Genomic DNA, 22,559 nt, shown 5'->3' with positions numbered 1-22,559 from the left:
CAGTCCTGAAAGCACTTCTTAAGCATGAGCTTATCTTCAAACAAATATTTAGCTCTGTAAATGACCGTGGAACTACTCAATCATAATTAAACCTAAGTGCTTGACTGAGGCTCAACATGACGCACAGCATTCTAATCATCTGCCAACTTGTTTAAATTCACTTGCCATCCTATGTGCTTGCACTCTTATGATTGTATCTGTCTCTGGTCTAGACAGATATGCTGTTGTGAGATGCTGCAAGCCAGTCCAAGTCCAAAATGTGTATGCTGGTGCAAAAAAGCTCACCAATGCTTTGTTGGTGCTTTGTGGCCAATATCATGTTTTACAGTATATGGACCAGACTTTAGGCCATAGTGAAGTCTCCAGCATTAGCAGAATAACTTAGTGGTTAATCAAGAAAATTCAGAAATAATGCAGCTAAGTAAATTACTACTCATCACTTCTTCTTTTATGGTGCAAGACATATGGGAACTCTGATCCTCTGAAACTGTCATGCTTGAAACATTCATAAAAGTCAACAAGTGCTGAAGGTGTTTCTTAGTAATATCCGTTCCATTTTAAATCCCACCTTTCCTCTAAGGAGCTCAGGACAGTTTGCATGAGGGTTATCTCATTTCCTCATATCAACCCTGTGAGGTACATTAGGCGCAGAAACTCTGACTGGTCTAAAGTCACCCAATGAGCTACACAGTTAAGGCAGGAGCAGACTTTCTAACCTCCTTTTAGCTCCTAATGCTGATGAAGAATCCAGTCTTGGATTTCCCAAAGCTGAGCAACTCTAGGCCTGTCTCCAACCTTCCATGGCTAGGCAAGGTGGCTGAGCGGGTGGTGGCCTCTTAACTCCAGGCAGTATTGGAAAAACAGGTTGCTTATCTTATGATCTCTGTGGGGATCAATGGTCACTCACAACTGGATTTTCTGTACCTCCGCAGGAAGCCCACAGAAGACTCAGTTTCGGCACTCTCCGACCCTTTACGGTGTAGTGATATCGGAGCCTACAAAGATGGCTATAGAGTGCCCCCTCTTCGGTTCCTGAATCGGCCACTGTGAAGGGACTGATGACATTGAGAGACAGAGAAGACAAGCCACAGCAGCACAGGTAAATAAACAGTTCATGCCAAGCTAGCAGAGGGGAAATCCAGGTGGGCGTTGTACGTGACCATGGATCCCCACAGAAATAATAAGTAAGCAACCTGTTTATCTCTGTAGGGATCCATGGTCCCTCTCAAGTGGGTGAATGACTAGCTCCTGTAAAAAGGAGGTGGGTGCTAGTGGTTACTGTACTTTCTTTAAGACTGCCCAACGGTGCTGCCTAGACCCTTGTCTAAAAACTCCTCTGTCTTGGGAAGGCCGAGGTTGGTATCACTGCTTGTAACCAGGGCAATATCTGTATTGGAAGGACAAGGTTTGAGACTGAGTAAAAAGTCTTAGCAGTATAATGAGACTTTTTCAGTTTCTCTATCATCTTGTCCATGTCCTTCGAGAAGAGACCCTTGCTGTCAAATGGCAGATTTTCAGTTTTATCCTTCATGCCTGGCTCTAGAGGAGTGGACCCGAGCCAGGCATGGTGACGGAGAGTGAATGATCCAGCTAGCACCTTGGACTCTGCTTCTGTCAGGTGCTTGGCTATACTCAGGTGCTTCCTGCTAAGATCGGCAGTCTTGGAGCGTGTTGACAGGAATTTGGCCTTAAAGGGCTCAGGAAGATCAGCAATGTTCTCCTTCAACATGTCCCAGAGGGACTGCTGATACTTGGCCATGTAGGCCAAGTATTTGGCAACCTAAAGGAATAGACAAGCAGTGGAGTAGAACCTCCTCTCCAGAGTCCAATTTCTGGCCCTCCTTATCCACCGGTGCTGAATGTTTTCGTGTGGGCTTCGCTTGCAGTGCGCAGTTCACCACCAGCGAGTTCGGTGCTGGGTGTTTCAACAGAAATGGGCAAGATGCCTCTTGGACCCAATACAGACTCTCCATCATTTTACAAGGAAGAGTGGATGTCACTGGGGCAGACCAAGCAGCTTTGGAAGCAGCGACCTGAGCTGGGAACATGAGCAACACAGTAGGGTGAGCTACATATGTGGCAGAAAGATAGCCATAAACAGAAACTTTGATTGTATCCTCTGGAGGGGGTGCCTCCAGGCTTAAAGCCCTCTCCATATCCTATATTTGTACCCGGTAGGATTTAGTCTCCTCCATTGGAGAGTTAGATGGTTGGTTTGACATGTTATTGTCTGGTGATGTGCCCGGTAGAGCTTCTGAGAACCCAGTCAGGATTGAACGCATAAGAAGACTCCCTCAGGTAATGGAGTCCTGGGATGTGGTCCCACAGGATGAACAGGCTGTGCAGGCACATAGGAGCTGCAGGACCGGGGGCCTCTGGAAGGGCAGGACCTGGGGGAGGCACAGGCACAGATGGGAGTCAGGCGCAGGCGATACTGGCAGCATAGGTGTAGGCAATGGTGTTGGGGTTTGTGATTATTTAGCAAAGCACCAAGGAAGCTACCACTCCAGTTACAGAGTGCAGAGCATAATTGTTGCAGCTATTTAAGTAACACACATGGAGATAGATCACTGCAGAGTCTAAACTAAATTGATTTATTGGTGAAGTACATTTGAGATTGGAAAGACCTATCCTATCTATCAGCGACATAATGAATAGGTAGGGAGAGAGACAGATGTTACCATCTTCTCTCTAGGAGGAAAGGAAGAGGACTGACTCACTACAGGAAGTACCTGAGGAGTCAAAGCAGGGGTCATAGAGCAGAGGCAAGTAGGGACAGGTCAGGAGACCCCCACTAGCTATCTCTGCTCCCAATGCCTCTAGTGGCCATTAGGATAGTTCATGCAAAAGGCTGATGCACGGTAACTCCATCTCCAACAGGTGGAGCCCTGGGCATCAGCATAGCAGGACTAAAAAGGGCAGCCGGTGTAGCAGGGCGTTTAAAAGGGTCAGTAGAATTCAGAGTAAGAGGTGTTGGAAGAGCCCCCAAGAGATGCATTGATTTCCATAGCCTATATTCTTGGAAGCCCCTGGAGAGCTGCTATAGTTCAGGAGGTCCCTAGGAACATGGGAGGACAAAAGGTGGAAGCACTCCCTCCAGGGTACAGCTGATGGGCAAGTTGGTGTTGAGGTGGAAAGGCCACCCATAGGGGTCTTAGGAATAAGCAGAGGCGAGCTGGGTTCATCAATGTCAAGACCCTGAGGTGAAACCCTTGAAAGTAGAGCCTGAGGGCATTGAGTTAGCAGAGCCAAGTAGGTGCTCCTGTTGTTGTTGTTGTTGTTAATTCAGTTTCTATACCACCCTTCCAAAAATGGCTCAGGGCGGTTTACACAGAGAAATAATAAATAAATAAGATGGATCCCTGTCCCCAAAGGGCTCACAATCTAAAAAGAAACATAAGACAGACACCAGCAACAGTCACTGGAAGTACTGTGCTGGGGCTGGATAGGGCCAGTTACTCTCCCCCTGCTAAATAAAGAGAATCACCGCATTAAAAAGGTGCCTCTTTGCCCAGTTAGCAGTTCCTTCTGAAGTAGGTTTGCCAGCACCGGAGAGTCCAAAGAAAGTGTAACAGGCTGCAACAGCGAAAGGCGGAGAGAAGACCGGGCAGGAGTCGATCCATGAGAGATGACGATGGGTGAATGAACAGGTGAGAGCCACCAAATGAACAGGTGAGAGATGAAGAGCAGTCATATTGGCACAGAGAGAGGCCTGTGCCGGTGGTGCTGATGATGCCTCAGGTGTAGTCAATATCAGGACCAAGGTCATCATTGCCGGTGAAGGTGAGTGCCTTGGGTTCAGAGCAGCAGGTGTTGATGCTGAAACATGAGGCACAGGCATCTAATGCCTTCTAGCTAAAGGAGTAGGATTCAATGCAAACGGAATTGATGCAGAGCGTGCCAATGTCGATGAATGTCCCAGTGTGCCTAAGTTCCTCAATGCCAAGGGAGCCAGAACTGAAGCTCTTGCCATCAGAGACTTGGAAGAGGATGAAGGCTGAGGAGAAAAGGAGGTGGCTGGATGCTCCATAGAAGGCGACGGGGTCTTGATGGAAGACAAAGTTGACAGCTTAGGCATCAAACTCAGTGTCGAATGTGACCTCGGCAAAGTAGAGAGCATTGAAACTGGTGTTGAAGTCAAAGTATCCTTCTCATGCTTTTTGTGTGGCTTGGTCATGCTTATGTTTCCGGTAGTGCTCTCAGCCTCTCTCCACAGGTTTCTTAAAGTCTGCACTTGCAGATGCGGTGGACATCAATGGGGTTGGTACTGAGGCAGGCGCCGAGAGGCTGGAAGGCACCATTTTCAGCAGTGGTGGTGGGCTCAGCCTCGGAGTCCCTGGACAGAGACTATTTTCATACAAAGAGGCTTTCAGTCATAGTTCCCTGCTTAAATGGGTCTTTTTCTTAAATGACAAACAGACCTTACAGGCACTGGTATTATGACTAGCCCCAAACATATGAGGCAGTCAGCATGGCCTTTAGCGGAGGGCATAGTGCCCCTGCAGGTAGCACACCTTTTAAAACTTTTAGGAGCAGACATAGCCAAGTCCAAAAAAACTATCTGAAGTCAGATATAAAATGTCAAGTCCAGAAACACAAGTCAGCGAATAGTCAAAAACAGTCTGAGATCAAACAATCCAAATAGACCATTAACTCTGACAGACAAGAATAGTAAAAAAAACCCACTCCAAGTCAAAGCACAGGAGAGTCAGATAAAGAGTTGTCAGAAAAACAGTCCAAATCAAAACCAAGAAAACAGTCCAAATAACAATTTTCACTTTCTCATAGGATTGAGGGAACAGGAACAGATTCTCCATGAAGCAGCACAAGCGGCAGATGAGAAGGAACTGAAGAGGGAAGCACTCTACAGATGGCTATGTAGGCTCTGCTATCACTACGCTTTAAAGGGCCAGAGAGTGCCTAAACAGAGCTATAGATTCTTCCGCAGGCCTCCTGTGCAGAAGACCCAGTTATGAGGGACTATGGATCCCTACAGAGATGAACAAGCTATGGGCTGGAAAGAGCAACAGGGAAAAGAAAGAGCTAGCAAAGAGCCAGGAGGGGAGGAGGACAGAAGAAAATACAGTGACAATGTCAGAACTACCCGGGAATATGAAGCAGAACATGAAGCATGGACAAAAAATACACTCGATTGGGGGATATTAAAGGAGATCAAGGGGTGCTGAATACTTACGTCTTCCCTGTGTCTATGTTTTCTGGGGTTGTTTGACTTACTCATCAACCAACCCCTATTTTTTGTTTTCATTTGTTCACTCATTTACTATCTCCCCCCACACTGAAGCTGAAAATGAGGCCCCCTTTTGAATATATTCCCATTGTTTCTTCATTAGGCTGGTCCTGTCCGTGATCATTACAATACTGATGTAGTAATGTAGTTACTAAACATCATCTTGACATAATCACTAGACATCATCCTGAACTATAGAAAGCCACCAAATTGTTACTTTCACCTAAAAATAATTCCAGTAAGAACACCTCTTACTTATCCAGGTAAGCCATCACACGAAATGCATCAATATATACAGATTACTGGCCTGTTTAGAAACCTTAGCCCAGGTTTTCTTCAGTCTGTAGATTGCACTTCTGTTCAAGGCTGATGTGATTTCAAGCACGCCATTGTAGTTGTGCAGACATCGGCAAATGTCAGCCACCGCTACCCATTTCTCAATTGCATTAGCACGTGAGCCAACATCAGCATAATTCATAATTTGGGAGGCAACAAGGTTGCTCATCTGGGTCAAAAAAAGCAGTATTAAAAATGTTTGTGTATTTATAATATGCAAAGCACAGTATTTTTAAATACAGGGTCTAAATGAAATAAAAGCAGTTCTGAGTTTTCAAAAAGTAGAACATTGCTAGAGAGCTAGGAAAGAACAAGTGAATTAAGGAAAGGATAGCAAAGGCAGAACAATATTCAAAGGACAAAATGTTGCTGGCACCAGTAACGTTGCTGTGAGCAACGACTCTTTGGTTTTGTGTTATGGCCAAGGAGTCAAGGGCAAGAACTAGGGAAAAATATCTAAAGCAGGAAATCATTAAACTAAATGATGTCTAACTGAATTGGCACTAGTTTGGCGTCTAGGTAATAAATACATCTTAATATGTCAATACTTGTAGATTTCAGCAAGTTGCAAAGGTTCCAAGTTATTTCACTACTACCAAATTGCTGGTTAGTGGTTCAGGGAAATTGAATGCTCTGGTGGTTTTATGATTAGTCATAAAGAGACTGAAACATTTATAAATCTGGGTTATTGTATTCCTAGAAAGTGTTCTCTATTTTTATGGTAACTTACATCATTAAAGTGTTGGCTGGTTTTCATGATATAAGGTGTTCTTTCATTTTTATCCAGTTTCATCCATCCCTGCCCAAGAAACTCCCTGGAAAAGGAGTAAGAAGAAGAAAAAGAAGAAATTGTCATCAGAAAATAAGACTAAAATAAAAGCCTGGCAATTGATAACTCAGCTGCGACTCCAAGACATAGTTCATGGCACACAATCAGAAGACACTTAATATCACTGGACACAATCCACTACAAGGTTCTCCTGCATAAGCCTCATTTAAATTAATGAAAACACCAACAGTGTTCATTAGTGCTTTTGTGCAGTTTCAGTTCATCTCAAAGGGGCTTACACAACAGAGATTTCCAGTTCATAATGCCCCTTTTGTTTCATAATTTCAGAATATTATAGAAAGAGTGTTTTCCTATTTATGGTTAGAACTGGCAGAGGTGATGGTGGATGGCCTTATGGGAGACTCCACTTCCCTCTCCCCTCAAGATATCCTAGATGGGGGAGATGACAGAGAGAACTGGGAGGGAATATCCATTTGTAATCACAACAATGCATATAACAACCCAGTAAACAGGCAGTAGTATAGAAATCCTGACTAAGGCCATACAGACTCACCAGGAAGACTTGTCCACACTGTGGAGAACTTCCCCACCGTTGCTGTGCCTGTGCATGCCCTTAAGAAGTGCATTGTGCCTTCCAAAAATATGTCCCCGATGCTTGCATGGCCCTCAAGGACATATTTTTGGAGGATGCAAAGCACTTCCAGAGGCAGAGAAGATTGACAAATATCATTCCCCACCCCTGCACACAGATGTACCCACACGTGGGAAGCCTAGGATTGAGTTAAGAGCAACCTCCTCTGCAAGAATGCAGCTCCCTTGCTGTATTAGGACTCTAATGAAGAGTGTAGTCAAGATCTTTGGTAGAGCTTCCGTTTGCAACTCTTTAAAGCAAGAAATTGTAGAAAGCAAGCTTCAAGCTTCTTATACAGTCCTACTGAAGTAAAATGTAGCTTACTACTAGTCTGATGAATGACATACTTATGAAAAATTGGGTGAGTTTTATATAGTTATGTATGCGGTTTCTCCTATATTTTCTAAGAGTTAATTATCCATTCATCCTATAAAATAACTATAACTGCCTAGGATTTTTATTGAAGCCCATACTAAGGTAGCAACACCACCATTTGGTTAAAAACAGGTGGCTTATTTGGAAAGCAGAAAGGATACATGCCTGAAATACTCGGTCTTTGTTGGACTTGTTCTCAATCCTGCTTACTTCCTGAATTGGCAGTAAAGAGGGTAATATTAATGTCAGATGTTCTTTGGAATATATATGGAATATATACAGATATGTTGGAATATATACACATATGCTGAAGGCGTCTTCACAAAATGAACTGCATCCTGCTCGCAAAGAACTGCAGTCGAGATGACTGCAGTTGAGGGAGGAGAGCTGGCCTTGTGGTAGCAAGCCTGACTTGTCCCCATAGCTAAGCAGGGTCCACCCTGGTTGCATATGAATGGGAGACTAGAAGTGTGAGCACTGTAAGCTATTCCCCTCAGGGGATGGAGCCGCTCTGGGAAGAGCAAAAGGTTTAAAGTTCCCTCCCTGGCTTCTCCAAGATAGGGTTGAGAGAGAGTCCTGCCTGCAGCCTTGGAGAAGCCACTGCCAGTCTATGAAGCCAATACTGAACTAGATAGACCAATGGTCCGACTCAGTATATGACAGCTTCTTATGTTCCTAGATGTTGTGCTAGTATGCAGCACTTTGAGATTAGTCTTTCATAGTCTAATTATGCTACAATCAGTGTCAGCACTAGGTTTGTCAGGACCCTTAAGCCAAGCGCCCTTTGTGGGTTCTTCTGAAGATTAGTCAGGAGGAAGTCACAACGAAACCAACATCTTTCCCCCACATAATACAATGACCCCACCACTGCATCACTGGATGAACAAGCGGGGTTATTGCATTATAGGAGAAAAATACTGCTGCCACCAGTGTGGCTGCTGAAGAGAACACCAGCCCATTGCTATTTCTGCTGCTAAGCTGAACCACCGCAAGGGTTTGAGTGTAACTTATACCTTGATGGCAGTGGCTGCACTGACAGTCACCATCTTTTTTCTTAATCAGGGCCTCAGGGACCTTTGATGGCTCTGGGTCCTTAGCCAGTACTCAAGTTGGCCAACCCCTGACACCAGCCTATGCGTCAATTGATCTTGAAAACAATACCAGATATGGCTCTATCAATTATCTCTGCCAGATTTTTTTTGTTGGCCTTTGCGAATGATTGTAGCATCCATAATTTCACTTACAAAATAAGTTCACATTGATAATAATGATTGAAAAAGCACTTACTCATAAGGTATGCTTCTGAAAACAATGTGATCCAAGAGAGTTATTTGTTCAGCAAGCTCCATGGCTGACAAAGTTTCAAAGCATTCTGGTTTGGGACATTCTAACTGTAAAGAACAAAAGCACACAATTGACAAATAAGGTTATTTCAGCTGTTCCTCTATTCATCCAGTTTTCTTAACACCATCTTGCGCCCAGACCCAAGGAGACACGGACACATGGTACTTTTGGTGAAATTGGCCACTTTTATTGAGATTTAATTCGTGCTGTGCCCACGAGGCACTCAGCTGGGATTGGTGCTCCAGCCACAACAGTGTGGTCCCAGCTGGTTGGCCAGGACCGTGGCCGCTTCAGCCTACATGCCCATGGCGCTAACACCTTGGCTCCAGGTGGCTCCACTGCTATAAAGCAGGGGTGCCCCTCTTCGCCAATCCAACGTCAGGTCTCTGGCATCAACGCCACCCCTCTGATGCTGTCCAGCCATACGGAAGGATGTCGCTTGCAGAGAGGTAGGAGTTGAGCTGCATCCCCGATCTGTCAAGCCTCAAGGGATCTGCCCCTCCTCTTTGAAGCCAAACGCTTACCTAAGGTGCTGCACCGATTTCCAGCTGTTTACTGCCGCACTGTACCTGCCAGACCCCGTGACCAAAGTGACTGTGAAATTACCGTGCTAGCTAACTAATGGGAGAGCAGATATAGCATGAGGCAGGCGAATAAAGGTCCACACCAGCTGCCAATTAGGTGTGGATCCCCAAAATTCCTGCCCGGCCCGAAGAGACAACCAGCCAAGCCCAGTTTATATATGAGGGATGGGAGGGAGGGTTCACAATTGAGAGATGGACTGAGCCAGTGCAGGCGTGCTGCCGGCTCGCCTGCCCTGGCCCTGCCCAGGAGGCACACGGCAGCCAATGGGAGATGGCTCCCGGTGTCACGTGCTCCTCCTAGGTGGGGCCTAGGGTAAACAAGCCGCGCTGCCTAGAAGGGGGGCGAGTGGCTAGCTTATGTCAGTGACTGCCATGTCAACTTCATTCCCCATTCCTAGTTCATAAAATAAAAAGAAGAGGAAATGTACTACTAGTATAACAAGGCAATAGCATGTGATGGTTAAATGTGTTGGACTAAGAGCGGAGAGACTTGGTTCAAATCTCCACTTGGTCATGAACCTCACTTGGTGGAGTGAGCTTGGGCCAGTCACCATCTCTCAATATAAAATGCCTCACAAGGTTGTTGTGAGGATAATATGGAGGTGAGAACTATATATCCTGTCCTCAGCAATTTGGAGAAAGGACAAGATAAAAATACAATCAATAAACCAACATAAATTATACTGTAGAAGATGAATGCCACATTGGAGACAATGGTGCCTAAGCGAAGCACTTGTGGAGCTGATATAAACAAATCAAAATGAATATTTAAATCCATTTAAACAGATATGCCATAATGTGGTTTCTTTCTTGGTGATAACATTTATCTTTCAAATTCATAATTTTTCCCATTCTTTCTATGACTTAAGCTGATCTCCTGCTCTGAAAGGCTTAACATCCTTGAAGTTTCCAAAAGGTTTGAGAACCAAAGCTTGTGATGCTGAAAGTCAGTGGCTCACATAGTGTGCAAACTTCTGTGCACTTTGCAACATGACATGCATGCAGTTGCACACATGCATTTCTGCGCACATGCAAAAACGGAGAAAAAACATTTGGGTGATTGTACAGCCATTATTTCCAATGGCCATACTATCCTGCAACCACACTTGCACAATTGTTGCATTGCACAAGAGCATACCTGCACAACTGCATGCATGTCACGTTATAATGTACACAGCGGTTTGCACAGTATGTGAGCCAATGAAGCTGCCCTATACAAAGTCAGACCAATACTAGTTTAGTATGGTCTACCTCAACTGGCAGTGACTCTCTGTCAGTCAATGTAGACAATCAAGACTCAAATAAAGATTCTAGCATTTCAGACAGGAATTCCAGTATTGCAATATTTTTGCTGGAGCTAGACAGTTAGAAATAGCACCCACTTGCATTTTTGTACATTGACCCTTTAAATATCCTAAAAATACTACTACTGTAAACTTAAATTCTAGGAGACTATAATGGTGCAGCAGGGAAGTGACTTGCCTAGGGAGCAAGAGGTTGTTAGTTCGAATCCCTGCTGGTATGTTTCCCAGACTATACGAAACACCTATATTGGGCAGCAGCAATATAGGAAAAAGTGCTGAAAGGGCATCATCTCATACTGCACAGGAGGAGGCAATGGTAAACCCCTCCTGTATTATACCATGAAAACCACATCACTTTGTAGTCGCCAGGAATCAACACTGAGTTGACAGCATGATCTTTCCTTTCCTTTATTGAAGCTAACACCCTCTATAGCTCTGACTTAGCCCTTTGTATGGGTCTAAGCTTTGGCACCTGGAGCACTGTGTGGCTTGTGTTATATTCTTAAATAAAACCCTTACTGAAGAAGTCTAGATGTTCTATTTCCCCTTTCAATGTTTCTGTAAAATGGGATTGATATGTGTTCAGATCACATCGCCGGTATTCTTCACAGTGATTAGCATATTGTTGCTGCTCAATGAATACTAATAGGAAATAATGTAGAGCACGATTAACTTGAATAAAGATTAATGTGAATAATTATTTGGGAATTACAAAAGAATAAATACAGCAGAGACCATTTAAAGTTCTGAGGCATGGTGTGGATAGATATCCCTACTATCCATACTCTTAGAGCAGGATGGGGCAAGGGTAAGTGATCTGCCTTGGGTTTTGAACATCAAATTAAGTTGGGAGTTTACTGTCATTGTTTCATCAACACTTCACACCTTGATTGGCAAGTATTATAATTGCAAAGCCATGTGCTTTCCCAGTGCGAAGCCTTTTTATATTTCAATGTTCTACTTCATTTGACGGCTTATCCATGTAAAATAACTTCTTCCTGGTTTAAGGAAGCATACAGAATCCTCTCTTCAAGGTAGTTTTGTTTGTGCTTTCACTTGCAAATGGACATTATGATCTCTCAGTAATGTGTGTAATAATACCTGGAGTGACTGTAGACAAGGGCCCCATTCACAGATATGCCCATTCTAAAGGAGATCTACTGTATATTCCCACATATACATATGAAGACCCACATTTTGCATAATTTCCTATCAAGCCAGGCTTCATGTGCTATCCCTTCACCTATTTCCAGCAATCGTTGAACAATTTGAACACAGAGTGTAAATACAAAAGAAGTAATAATTTACCATGAGGACTAATCCTTGGACTAATCCTCCACCAATCTGGACTAATCCTCCACCAATGGACCAGGGTTTTCCTTTGCATTTTGGGGAAGAGTGCTTTTTGGTGATCTCTCAATCCCTCTGAAGCTACCGATGCCACCTAAAACTATGTCCCCGAGGGTTGGGTGATTTACCCCTATTTATTTAGTATATTTGCACATTGCCCCAAACTCTCATCTCTGGGTGGTTTACCACAAACTTACAAAAACAAAGCTGACAAATGCTTATTTAAATGAACTCACCATCTGCATTATATCCTCTATTTTTAAGTGGTTGTCATCTTGATCTTCTTGAGAAAGTGCCCTAAAAATGATAGGCAGAATATTTCATATAGAAATGATTTTCTCTATAGCCAGTGAAAATACTTTTAAAGACATCAATCTAGGAATGCTGAGGTGAAAATATGATAAACTTTATAATAGCAGCTTTGAAGGCATATCATTTGTAATGATGAGTACCCAGAATGTTGGGGGCAATATGCTAAAATCATTGTAAACCGCTTAGAGAACTCCGGCTATAGAGCGGTATATAAATGTAAGTGCTATTGCTATTGCTATTGCTAATAACTAAGACTTAATTTTTAAACAACTGATTGTTAGTGCATACGGTTCCCTTTAAAGTATGCACAGAACATATTCCACATTAGCCCACTTCTGACTAAATCACTCCTCAATGAATACCATTGGGGCTGGGGATGAAGGAAGTTGTAGCCCAACAACATCTGGGGATTCAAGTTTGAGAATTCCTGTTATAATGCAATTTTGCTTTGAACAGAATGAGTACAGAAATCGGATATGCCCCAAGCCACATGGTTGTGGGTGAGGGCTAGAGGCAAATATCTGCTGAGTCCTATAAGCAATTGCTTGCTGCTGCTAATTGTATAGTACTACCAACTATGGTGGGCTAGTCTGTGGGAAGATTTATTTATTTATTCGATTTATATACCACCCTTAGAGTGTTGGACTAGGACTGGGAAGACCCGAGTTTGAATCCCCGTTCAACCATGAAACTCACTGGGTGACTCTGGGGCAATCATGTATCTTTCAGCCTAACCTACCTCACAGGGTAGTTGTGAGGATAAAAATAGCTATGTACACCACTCTGAGCTCCTTGGAGGAAGAGCGGGATATAAATGTATGAAATAAACAAATAAAAACAATTAAAACCAGTTAACAATTAAAACCAAAACTATAAAAACAGAATAAAACTAATTAAACATGCAAACAGCTAAAAACCCTGGAAAACCAGGGCAACCATTTAAAACAATTTAAAACAGTTTACAGTAGTTTTAAGGGCTCTCCTGAAAGATAGTAAAGAACTCAAATTACGGATTTCTGCCACGAGTGCATTCCACAGCCCAGGAGCAGCTACAGAGAAGACCCGCCTCTGACCCGCCGGTTGCCCATGGTGCTTAGCTGAAGGGGGCGCCAAGCTCAGCTTGGTGACTCATTGTTTGATGAGTATATTGCTTGTAGTGAGGTGGAGGGGGGGGACCCATTGAAACTAAGCATGGGAGGTGCCAAAGGCAATCTTTGCCAAGCATCATTTAGCGAAGGTCTCGACCTGTCCTTACATTTCAGTTTAGAATTTCACTATGATTTCAGTCTGTTGTCAAATTTTGGTGGAAGGAAGAACAAAGTTCCTGAAAGGAAATGGGGCGCAACCACTAAGTGTATTTAATTTTCTGTTATGTGACCCCTTTGCATGTGTTTAGAGAAAGATGTAAAAAGCATGGCGAAGGAGGAAGATAAGACCCTGCTTCCATCCACTTTATTGTTTAATGTCCTTAAGGAAAACAGAGGGCCAGATATCACTTGTGTTTTTTCAGATTAACTAGAAGTATTAAGAGAAAAAACTGATTTAATTTTTATCTGTTCAACGAAACCATTAATAACGGGCGTATTTTTATTATACAAGCAATTGCATTTCACATTATTTTGTGGCCCCTTTATAATAAATACCTTATGTATAAGAATAGCTACAGTTTTCTTTGTTTCTTATAACACTAGTGTTATAACTATTCCATTGTATAAGCATATAAGTGTAATGCATTTTAATCTCTTTACCTCAAGATGTTGGCGGTGGCTTTTCTTTCTTGTGGCAAAAGGTCAGGGTCTCTCAAAACTTCTTCTAGCAGATTTAAAACATTCATTTTCAGTTCATTGTTCAATTCAAAATCCTACAAAATGAAATGATTCTGAATGAAGAAATCACATTTATTCTTTAAAAATAATATAGAGACACAGACGGATAGAGGCTGACAACCCAGACTAGTGTTCCAGGGACACACCAGGTTTTTCCCTTGCATGAAAGAGAGGGGCAATTTTCAGCAATCCCTCTTCACACCCAGTGACATAGTTTCAGGAGGCATGTGTGGCTGAAAAGTGAAGCGCTTGGGGTTTTGGGGGGGGGGGGTGGGACCTAAAATCACCCCTCCTCACCTTTGTGCAATAGAAAAACCTGGTACATCAGTGGAAGGTTATGTCTAGATGTTAACCACTTTTATTTTAACACTGACAACCTTTGAAAATGATAGCCGATAGTCCACAGAACAGCACTGAGTTTTGAAGAATTTTAATGATAATCTGCTAATATACTTTAACTTCCTTGTGAGTCACTTCTGAGTATTATTTATTTATTTATTAAAGTGTTCTTTTTACCTTGCTAGCACTGTAATAACAATAAAATAATATAGACAGATCCTTATTTGTGAATGTAAATAAGCTAAAGCACACAATAGCATATGAAATGTAGGAAATTGGCTTGCCAGATTTTTTTTACATGCAAAGGCTGAGTTAAGATGTAATCTGAAACTATTGTGCCCACACAATCCACTTTTTTAATGTCTAAATTTTAATGTCTAAATTCAAGCTTGCCAACAAATGGTGGTTTGTTTGGGTCTGAAAAACCAGCATTTGAAAGCACAGCTTGAAGCTGATTGCAACTACACTCTGTGCCACAGTATGCTGTTATGTCTGAATTCATAAACCATAAATAAATCACCACCTCAAAAGACTGAAGTAATAAAATGGAAGTGATCTTATGAAATCTAGTCTTGTGCAGATGAGAAAAAAAAGCAGACAAGCAACAGGTTTGCCTGTTTTATGTCTGGAAGCTCAATTTCTGCTGACACATGAATCCTGCATTTGAAGAAATTTACTTCAATATTGCGTGCATCCCTGTTGCATTTGAGAAGTTTCCTCCAACACAGAAGCCTGCTTGTGTCAAGAAGCCAACATTTTGAAACTTATTCTGCTGCACTGAATTTTGTTTCTAATACAAATTATGCAAAGCATACAAATTTGTACATCTTTAGTTTAATGTTTGTAGATTGCAAAATGCAGATTTTACATAATTTGGAATATTTGTTTTGTAGGGGTTTTGTAAATCTTCTGTCATGGAGGCTTCCTTCCTGCGTGGTATTTTTACAATAGAAGAAAAGCCCAGTCAAGCTAGTAAACCAAATTCTGTAGAAGCATACTAAATTTGTAAGGTGGAGTGGGCTATACAGTTGAGCAGAAGCTTATGTTAAAAATAATACTAATAGCACAAACAGAAGCTTATGCTAGTAAGATAAGAGAGAAGGATCTGACAGCTTTCTCAGGGTACCTGGATCTTTTCTGGTGGGGGGATCTTTAGTAGGAATTTTAAATGATAAGAGTTTTCCCCTACCATGTGTTACCCTTCTGCTTTAATTTGTGGCTGCATTTTGCAAACAACAAACATCAGGGATATGGCCTTCAGTGAACCCAAACATATTAAAAGCTTCCTTATACCAAGTCCGACCACTGTTACATTTTGCTTAGTATTGTCTGCATTGTCTGACATCCAGACTAATGCTGTGCTGGCAACTAGCAGGGAGAGGTGATTTTCACCTATCTCCCCTTCCTTCTGAAGTCTGCTGAGCTTCCTGAAAATGTCCCTGAGGGTTGCGTATTTTTTGGAGGCCTAGTGGACTTCAGAGGGAAGTGGAGATTGGCAAAAAAAAGCCCCTTCCTCGTAACACTAGTGTAACGTTGGTTTGGATGTCAACCACTGACTGGTAGTGCCTCTCCAGAGCTTCAGACAAAATAACTTTTCCAGCCTTACTTTCAGATGCCAGGATTGAACCTGGGACCTACTATATGCAAAGCATGAGCTCTACCACTAAGTTCTCTCAACGTAAATCCAATTTACCAGGGAAGCAATGATGAGGCATACCCATGCAACAAATCTCTCACATTTCAGATATGATTTTACATAGTGTTAGTTAATATCCCATATTGCTTTAGATCTCTTAAGCAGGGTCATTACAGTATATCTAGTTCTTGAGCATCATCATGAAGTGAGTTGCTGCTGGCGGGCTGCTGGGTTCTTCAACTTTAATTTGAAAACTAGGAGGAGGAGGAGTACTGCTTGTCAGGATAAATCTAACAACTCGCCCACGAAAGCTTCTCCTGAACATATATTCTTTTAAATTCTCCCTTATTTGTAGCAAGAGTACAGTAGTTACAGCTTGTTACATAATATATAACAAAAGTGCTTTGAAGAGGCAGAGAAATGCAAAGTATATTTGGGATTGTCTGCCAGAAAAATAGTAAGAGCATTGAGCTCTGAGAGCAAAACACCCATGTTCAGCCCACACCTATGGCCACTTTGGGACAGCCAAAGTATCACCATGGAAACTTACTACATGTTGCGATAAGAAGGCATAAAACCTCTCTAGAGAAAGGAATGGAAAATCTACAAGGAATTAAACATGCAGATGATAAGAATAAAACCAAGAACAGTAAAAACTGGCAGACATAATACTTTCTTGATTGACTGGTGAAGTATTAGATATAAATAAGAGAAGTCATATGAGCATAACTCAGCGACAATGCACATGTTTGACTAAAGCAATTGAATTTATACATTCAGGGCAGTGTATAAATGATAGACGTGATAGGCAACACAGTGTTGCTCTCTCTCCTCCCTGTAACATATAAAGGAACTCACCATAAAATGTGATCTCTTACACTGTAAATTTCTACATCTCTGTTCCACAATAATGGCTGACACTTCTGGGACTGAAGAACCTCACAAAATGACAATAGCATGTCACATCGTGAGTTCCACTAGATACTCACCAGAAGGGGCCAACTAGACATGGAAATCTTGTTTTCAGTGGCTGAGATGACACACGGCAGTAGGTTGGTGTAAGTAGAGCTGTAGGTCACACAGCTCTCAGGAACATATTCCTGCAAGTGGAAACAACTTTTGGAGGGAGGGAAGAGCAGAATCTCTCAACCCTCCTCCCTCCATGCCTGTTCAGCTGTGCAACACAGTGTTGCCATAGGGACACTGGAGGTTCCCTGCAGACCCACAGCCCTTCCTACACCAACCTAAAGCTGTGCATTATGTCGGCCACTGTCCCTCTTGGGCGTTCCATAACATCAAGATACACCCACATAGGAACATAGGAAGCTGCCATATACTGAGTCAGACCATTGGTCTATCTAGCTCAGTATTGTCTTCACAGACTGGCAGCGGCTTCTCCAAGGTTGCAGGCAGGAGTCTCTCTCAGCCCTATCTTGGAGATGCCGCCAGGGAGGGAACTTGAAACCATCTGCTCTTCCCAGAGCAGCTTCATCCCCTGAGGGAAATATCTTGCAGTGCTCACACATCAAGTCTCCCATTCATATGCAACCAGGGCAGACCCTGCTTAGCTATGGGGACAAGTCATGCTTGCTACCACAAGACCAGCTCTCCTCTCCACAATATGAATGATTTCAGCAAGACTTAAATGACTACCTCTTGATTAAATCCTAATAGCACCAACCCCTCAGACAAATAGCAGACACCAGGAGCAGAGGTGCCCTTCTCCCCAGACTTCTGGGTGGACATCTGGGGTCCCCCAGAGCCCCTGGAGCCCCCAAATCCTCTTGGGTGGTGGTCGCACATGCTGTGCCGGGCAGCTGAACATGACTGTGATCAAGCCTGACGCAAAGTGACTGGCTCCTTCTGGCTTGCCATGTTTCTGCTGCATGTCCCTCTCCAGGCAATGGGAAGTCATTTCCATCCCCTGGACACTCTCGTCTCTCTGCAGGTGCACATGCCCACCCCCTCCAGGAAGTGGGCAGCTCAGGCTACTGTGGTGTGCTTCCAGATTCTCTCTCCAATGGGTCATGAGCAGCTAGCCACAGTCTAAGCAGACAGGGCTGGACAGTACTGCCAAGGGAAACAGAGGTGAAGTGGAGCAGGAGGCACTCCTCACCACCTCCTCACTGCCCCTCCTATGGCCAGGATTCTTCAGGTGAATTTAGGGAGCCCCATGCAGTGGGGAGCCCCACGCCCCTCCCATGGCTGCTGCTCTGCCACCTGGGAGGGTGGTGTGAAGAAGCTGGCTGGGAGATGAGCACCTGAGTGAGCTGGGAAAAGCAGGACACAGCAGAGTGGGGGGCAGGGAAGGTGAGCGGGAGTCAGTCAATGGCAGAGGGAGGGGGATGCAAGGGAGGACCTGCATTAGACGGGGTGCAATTTTGTAGAGGTGCAATTTTGGAGACGCACAGCACCAAAGAAGCCAGGATGCGGTTTTCCCTGCTGGAGTTGACTGGAAAATCTGCCTGGAAGTTTTTCACATGGGGCTTTTAAAGCCCTTCATTCTCATTCTTCCAGAATGGAGGGAGTGTGTTCACATATCGGCCAGATTTACCCTGAAGTCCCTGCGAGTTATCGGGGAGAAGTTCACACGCAATTTGGTTTTTTCACTGCGCTTAAAAAAAAATCCACTATTTGCCTCGGGGGTTTTGGACAACTTTGAGTTTGCAGTAAAGCTTCCCAGTAAACTCGCAGTAAAGCCTGCTGTGTGTAAAGCTCCCTGGAGGGAAAGACCGATTGCTGAATGTTCTCCCCACCCCCACATCAATTGCACAAGTTGAAGTGTTCACTCCTGCAACTTTTACTTTGGTTGCTATCCAATATATTTTATAAGGTCGCCACTAAATAAAATAAACGTTAGTTGTTTAAATTTTCATTAATCCGTATATGCTCCAGAGCAAAAAAAAACCCCAAACTTTCTAGTTTTTATATAGTATAGCAGGCATCATCTTAGAAGAGTCATGATCTTCACTTTGAGAGAGAAAAGGAAATTCCCCTTATAAAATGAGACAGAGATCTGTCTTTGACTAGAGACAGAGGGGATTCCTTAGAGACAGAGGAGGGAGTGGGAAAAGAAATATGTGGGATGGGAATATGTTAAGTTGCATGTTTAAAATGTTTCTGCTAATGCATATTTGCACAAATATACTTGTTTTACATCCTTAAATTCTTGTGAGTTCAGTAAAATGCTTTCCTTGCCACAGGGAGGGGGTGGTGCACAAAGCCTTTAGGTCCAGACTCCAAAATTACCTAGGTGTTCCTCTGAACTGGAGAGATTATAATACCCAGTACAGCACAATTTGCAGTCTGCCTTCCATGATTGTAATGTGGATGTGAATGTAATGTGACTTGCTGCGGAAGAAAATTTGCTAGGGGAGGAGTTAAAGCCCCATTTCCCCCCCCTCATTTATCTTGCTCCCCAACAATAAATAAACATCCTTGAATGGAAATAAAAATAGGAGAACATGTCCCAGGATATGGAGTGAGAGCACGTCATGCAGCCATCTTGCTCAAGCTAAGTAGGACTGGGTTTAGTCAGTGCTTAGATGGGAAACCACCTGGGAATTCTCTCCATACATCAAAATACCAGACTGTATTTGACCACTGTATCTGACCACTGTCAATGACCACAGGAGGTCATTGTCTCTAGCTGACTCCTGGGGTGAAAAATGCCTGCAGTTGTGGCAGTACAGGAATTTCAGTTTTAGTCCCTGATTTAGGTAATATTGACTCTGCTTAAATGTATGGAGGGGAAACAATGGCAGTATACTAGACGTATCTTTTATCATTTACCATAGCATTCAAGCTCCTGATCATGCAGTTCTACAATAATAATTGTGGCTATAGATAGTTTAGAAATAAATCCTAAGTGAATTCTAATCAGTCTGTGCCAATGAATTATATTAAATTTAAGGTGAAATTACGATCTACAAACAGAATACGGCTCTCATTGGTCATTGACTTGGTCTGCAAAATAAGAAGGACGCCTAATCCGTCCCCCACACCAAACAAAAAGCTGGCATCAGTATTTGTGAGACTGTCACTTTGTTCCTACGACTGCAGTTTGTCAAACATGATTGATAAAATTAGTTTACATATACAAGCAATACTAGTAACATGACTTCAAAGCTCCCAAAGATCTTTATGGTCTTGGCACTCCTTAACAAAATACTACACAGAAACCATACACACAATCTAGCTGATAGGAATGATCAACTTTTCAATAGTGCTTATAAAACCAGATATTCCTACCTGTAAGTATTCAGAGTTAAAATGTTTAATTGCATTACCAAAAAACCACCCCACTCACTTTTAATGTTTAACAGCATGACCCCACTTGCTTATGAAGAACCTGTCAGACTCAAGCAGGAGCAACTACAACATACCTCTACCCAGTTTGACTGATGGTATGCTTAGTAGTCTGTGTTTGCTTCACAAGTAGATATTTGCATATATTTTTAATCAGTTCAGACATGAAAGTGGCTTGAAAGGGCATTCCTGCAATTAAAAACTGTAACATAAGAAGCAAACCTTATCCTCTTGTAGTCATACAACAGCAACATCCAGAAGAATAATTATAATAAGGCAGCCTTGGGAAAACTTATATTAACAGCATTTGATGCCTAATACACAGCCAGACCTGGCAATTCTGTAGCACTGGGGGGGTGGGGGAACATAACAAACAGTGTACAATGTACAGGGCACACAAATAATGCAAAGGAAGTAAATTTCTCCCACATGATAGAAATAACGTGATGTGAAAACGTGTAACATACAAAGTACCTGAGAATGTTTTGAGACCCAATGGCGAAGGACATTCAGGACACGGTTAGTGGCTGCTCGACGTATTATGAATTCCTTATCACATGTCCGTTCGGAGTTATTGAATCCTACACAATTAAAAAGATAGACCATGATCAAATAAATGCAGTCTGCTAAAGAAAGAAAATCAAAGGGAATCACATTTGGAGAATATTGCAACTGGCCATCTAGAAAAGGGATTCTGAAAATGGGAGGAAATGATCTACTACTACCTGGAAATAGTATTTTACTCTTTGACAGTTATATGCCTTTCATACACTATTTGCCTTTTGGGGACAGGAATCCATCGTATTTATTTGTTATTTCTCGGTGTAAAATGCCCTGAGCAGTTTTTGGAAGGGCGGTATAGAATCAAACAAACAAATAAATAAATATAGAAAACTACCAAAATTAGCATCTACTGATTATATACCCTCTGTATTACACAACATTAATCGACAGCTTTCCTAATATAAAGGCTACCATCTTACAGTGCTCACACTTCTAGTCTCCCATTTATATGCAACCAGGGTGGATCCTGCTTAGCTAAAGGGAACAAGTCATGCTTGCTAACAAAAGACTAGCTGTCCTCTCCTATTTTAACCAAATTTGCTACAACTGTAGGGACACATAGGGACACATCAATGGCATAGTTTATGATGATGTCATCCACCCTGATTCAAGATGGCGGATGTGTAAAGGTTTGAGGTGCAACTGGGCCATGGACCATCTAACCGATTCGAACCAAATATGGTCCAATCGTAGTGAGTGACACATAGGTAGACTCAATAGTGTAGTTTGTAATGACGCCATCCACCCCAATCCAAGATGGCAGACGTTTGAACATTTGAGGCACAATTGGACTAACTAGTGAACCACGTAACTGATTCAGACCAAATTTGCTACAGGTGTAGAGACACATAGGGATGGTTCAAAGGTGTAGTTGTAATGATGTCATGCACTCCATTTCAAGAGGGCAGATGCATAAACATTTGAAGAGGGCTAACATGAACTGTCTAACCAATATGGACCAAATTTAGTCCAGTTTTAAAGATAGTGAAAGGAAAGTAGGCAGATTAGTTCTTACTAGAACAACTTGTTAAAGAATGCAATGGAATACCATGCAGTAACTGACTGATATAGGGAAGTATTGTTTACTGTAGCTATTGAACTGGTCTATGACCGAAATAAATAAATTGACTGATTGTTTACTGTAGCTTAGATTTCAAAACCAAAAAATTCCCCAAACCTTTTGTATAGGGGAATCCTGCACGTATGTGACATACTATCTCAAACATACTTTCAGATTCAACAAATTCTAGAGACTAAATGCCCATAGACAGCAAAGTAAACAACTCTGTTGAGGAGCAGGTGAGGGACCGGGGGTGGGGACGTGGAGTGGCTGTGGTCTATAAGAATAATATCTCCCTTACCAGGATCCTTGTTAGAGTGTCAGGCCATATCGAATGTGTGTACTTAAGTTTGGGGACCAGGGATAGACTGGGGCCTCTCTTGGTGTACCGATCGCCCCGCTGCTCAACAGAGTCCCTAACTGAGCTGACGGACTTGGTCTCGGGTTTGGTGTTAGAGTCCCCCAGGCTTGTGGTGTTGGGGGACTTCAATGTTCATTTCAGGACCAATTTGTCCGGGGCAGCTCAGGAGTTCATAGTGACCATGACGACTA

The 22,559-nt window shown here is 42.8% G+C and overlaps 1 protein-coding gene and 1 long non-coding RNA gene across 6 annotated transcripts in view; one reads left to right on the top strand and one right to left on the bottom strand.

Moving 5' to 3' along the window:
* LOC128342976 (uncharacterized) overlaps positions 1 to 5,142 on the top strand; it is an 83,135-nt gene extending 77,993 nt beyond the window's left edge. Inside the window, exons 2-3 of the long non-coding RNA XR_008315281.1 lie at positions 933 to 1,099; positions 4,789 to 5,142. This is a non-coding gene — a long non-coding RNA (uncharacterized LOC128342976). The remainder of the gene's footprint in view (positions 1 to 932; positions 1,100 to 4,788) is intronic.
* Positions 1 to 22,559, bottom strand: part of RASGRF2 (Ras protein specific guanine nucleotide releasing factor 2) — a 179,979-nt gene that overhangs the window by 7,979 nt on the left and 149,441 nt on the right. For all 5 annotated transcript variants that reach the window (XM_053291216.1, XM_053291215.1, XM_053291219.1 and 2 more), the window contains exons 18-23: positions 20,858 to 20,964; positions 14,023 to 14,135; positions 12,199 to 12,259; positions 8,668 to 8,771; positions 6,315 to 6,399; positions 5,556 to 5,753 (exon numbers count right to left, since the gene is read on the bottom strand). In XM_053291216.1, the coding sequence (XP_053147191.1) occupies positions 5,556 to 5,753; positions 6,315 to 6,399; positions 8,668 to 8,771; positions 12,199 to 12,259; positions 14,023 to 14,135; positions 20,858 to 20,964 (668 nt within the window). The remainder of the gene's footprint in view (positions 1 to 5,555; positions 5,754 to 6,314; positions 6,400 to 8,667; positions 8,772 to 12,198; positions 12,260 to 14,022; positions 14,136 to 20,857; positions 20,965 to 22,559) is intronic.

Source organism: Hemicordylus capensis, chromosome 2, assembly GCF_027244095.1.
Source record: "Hemicordylus capensis ecotype Gifberg chromosome 2, rHemCap1.1.pri, whole genome shotgun sequence".
In the NCBI taxonomy this organism is placed as follows: domain Eukaryota; kingdom Metazoa; phylum Chordata; class Lepidosauria; order Squamata; family Cordylidae; genus Hemicordylus; species Hemicordylus capensis.
The sequence above is the reverse complement of the archived record's forward strand: the minus strand, read 5'-3'. Positions and strand labels throughout refer to the sequence as shown.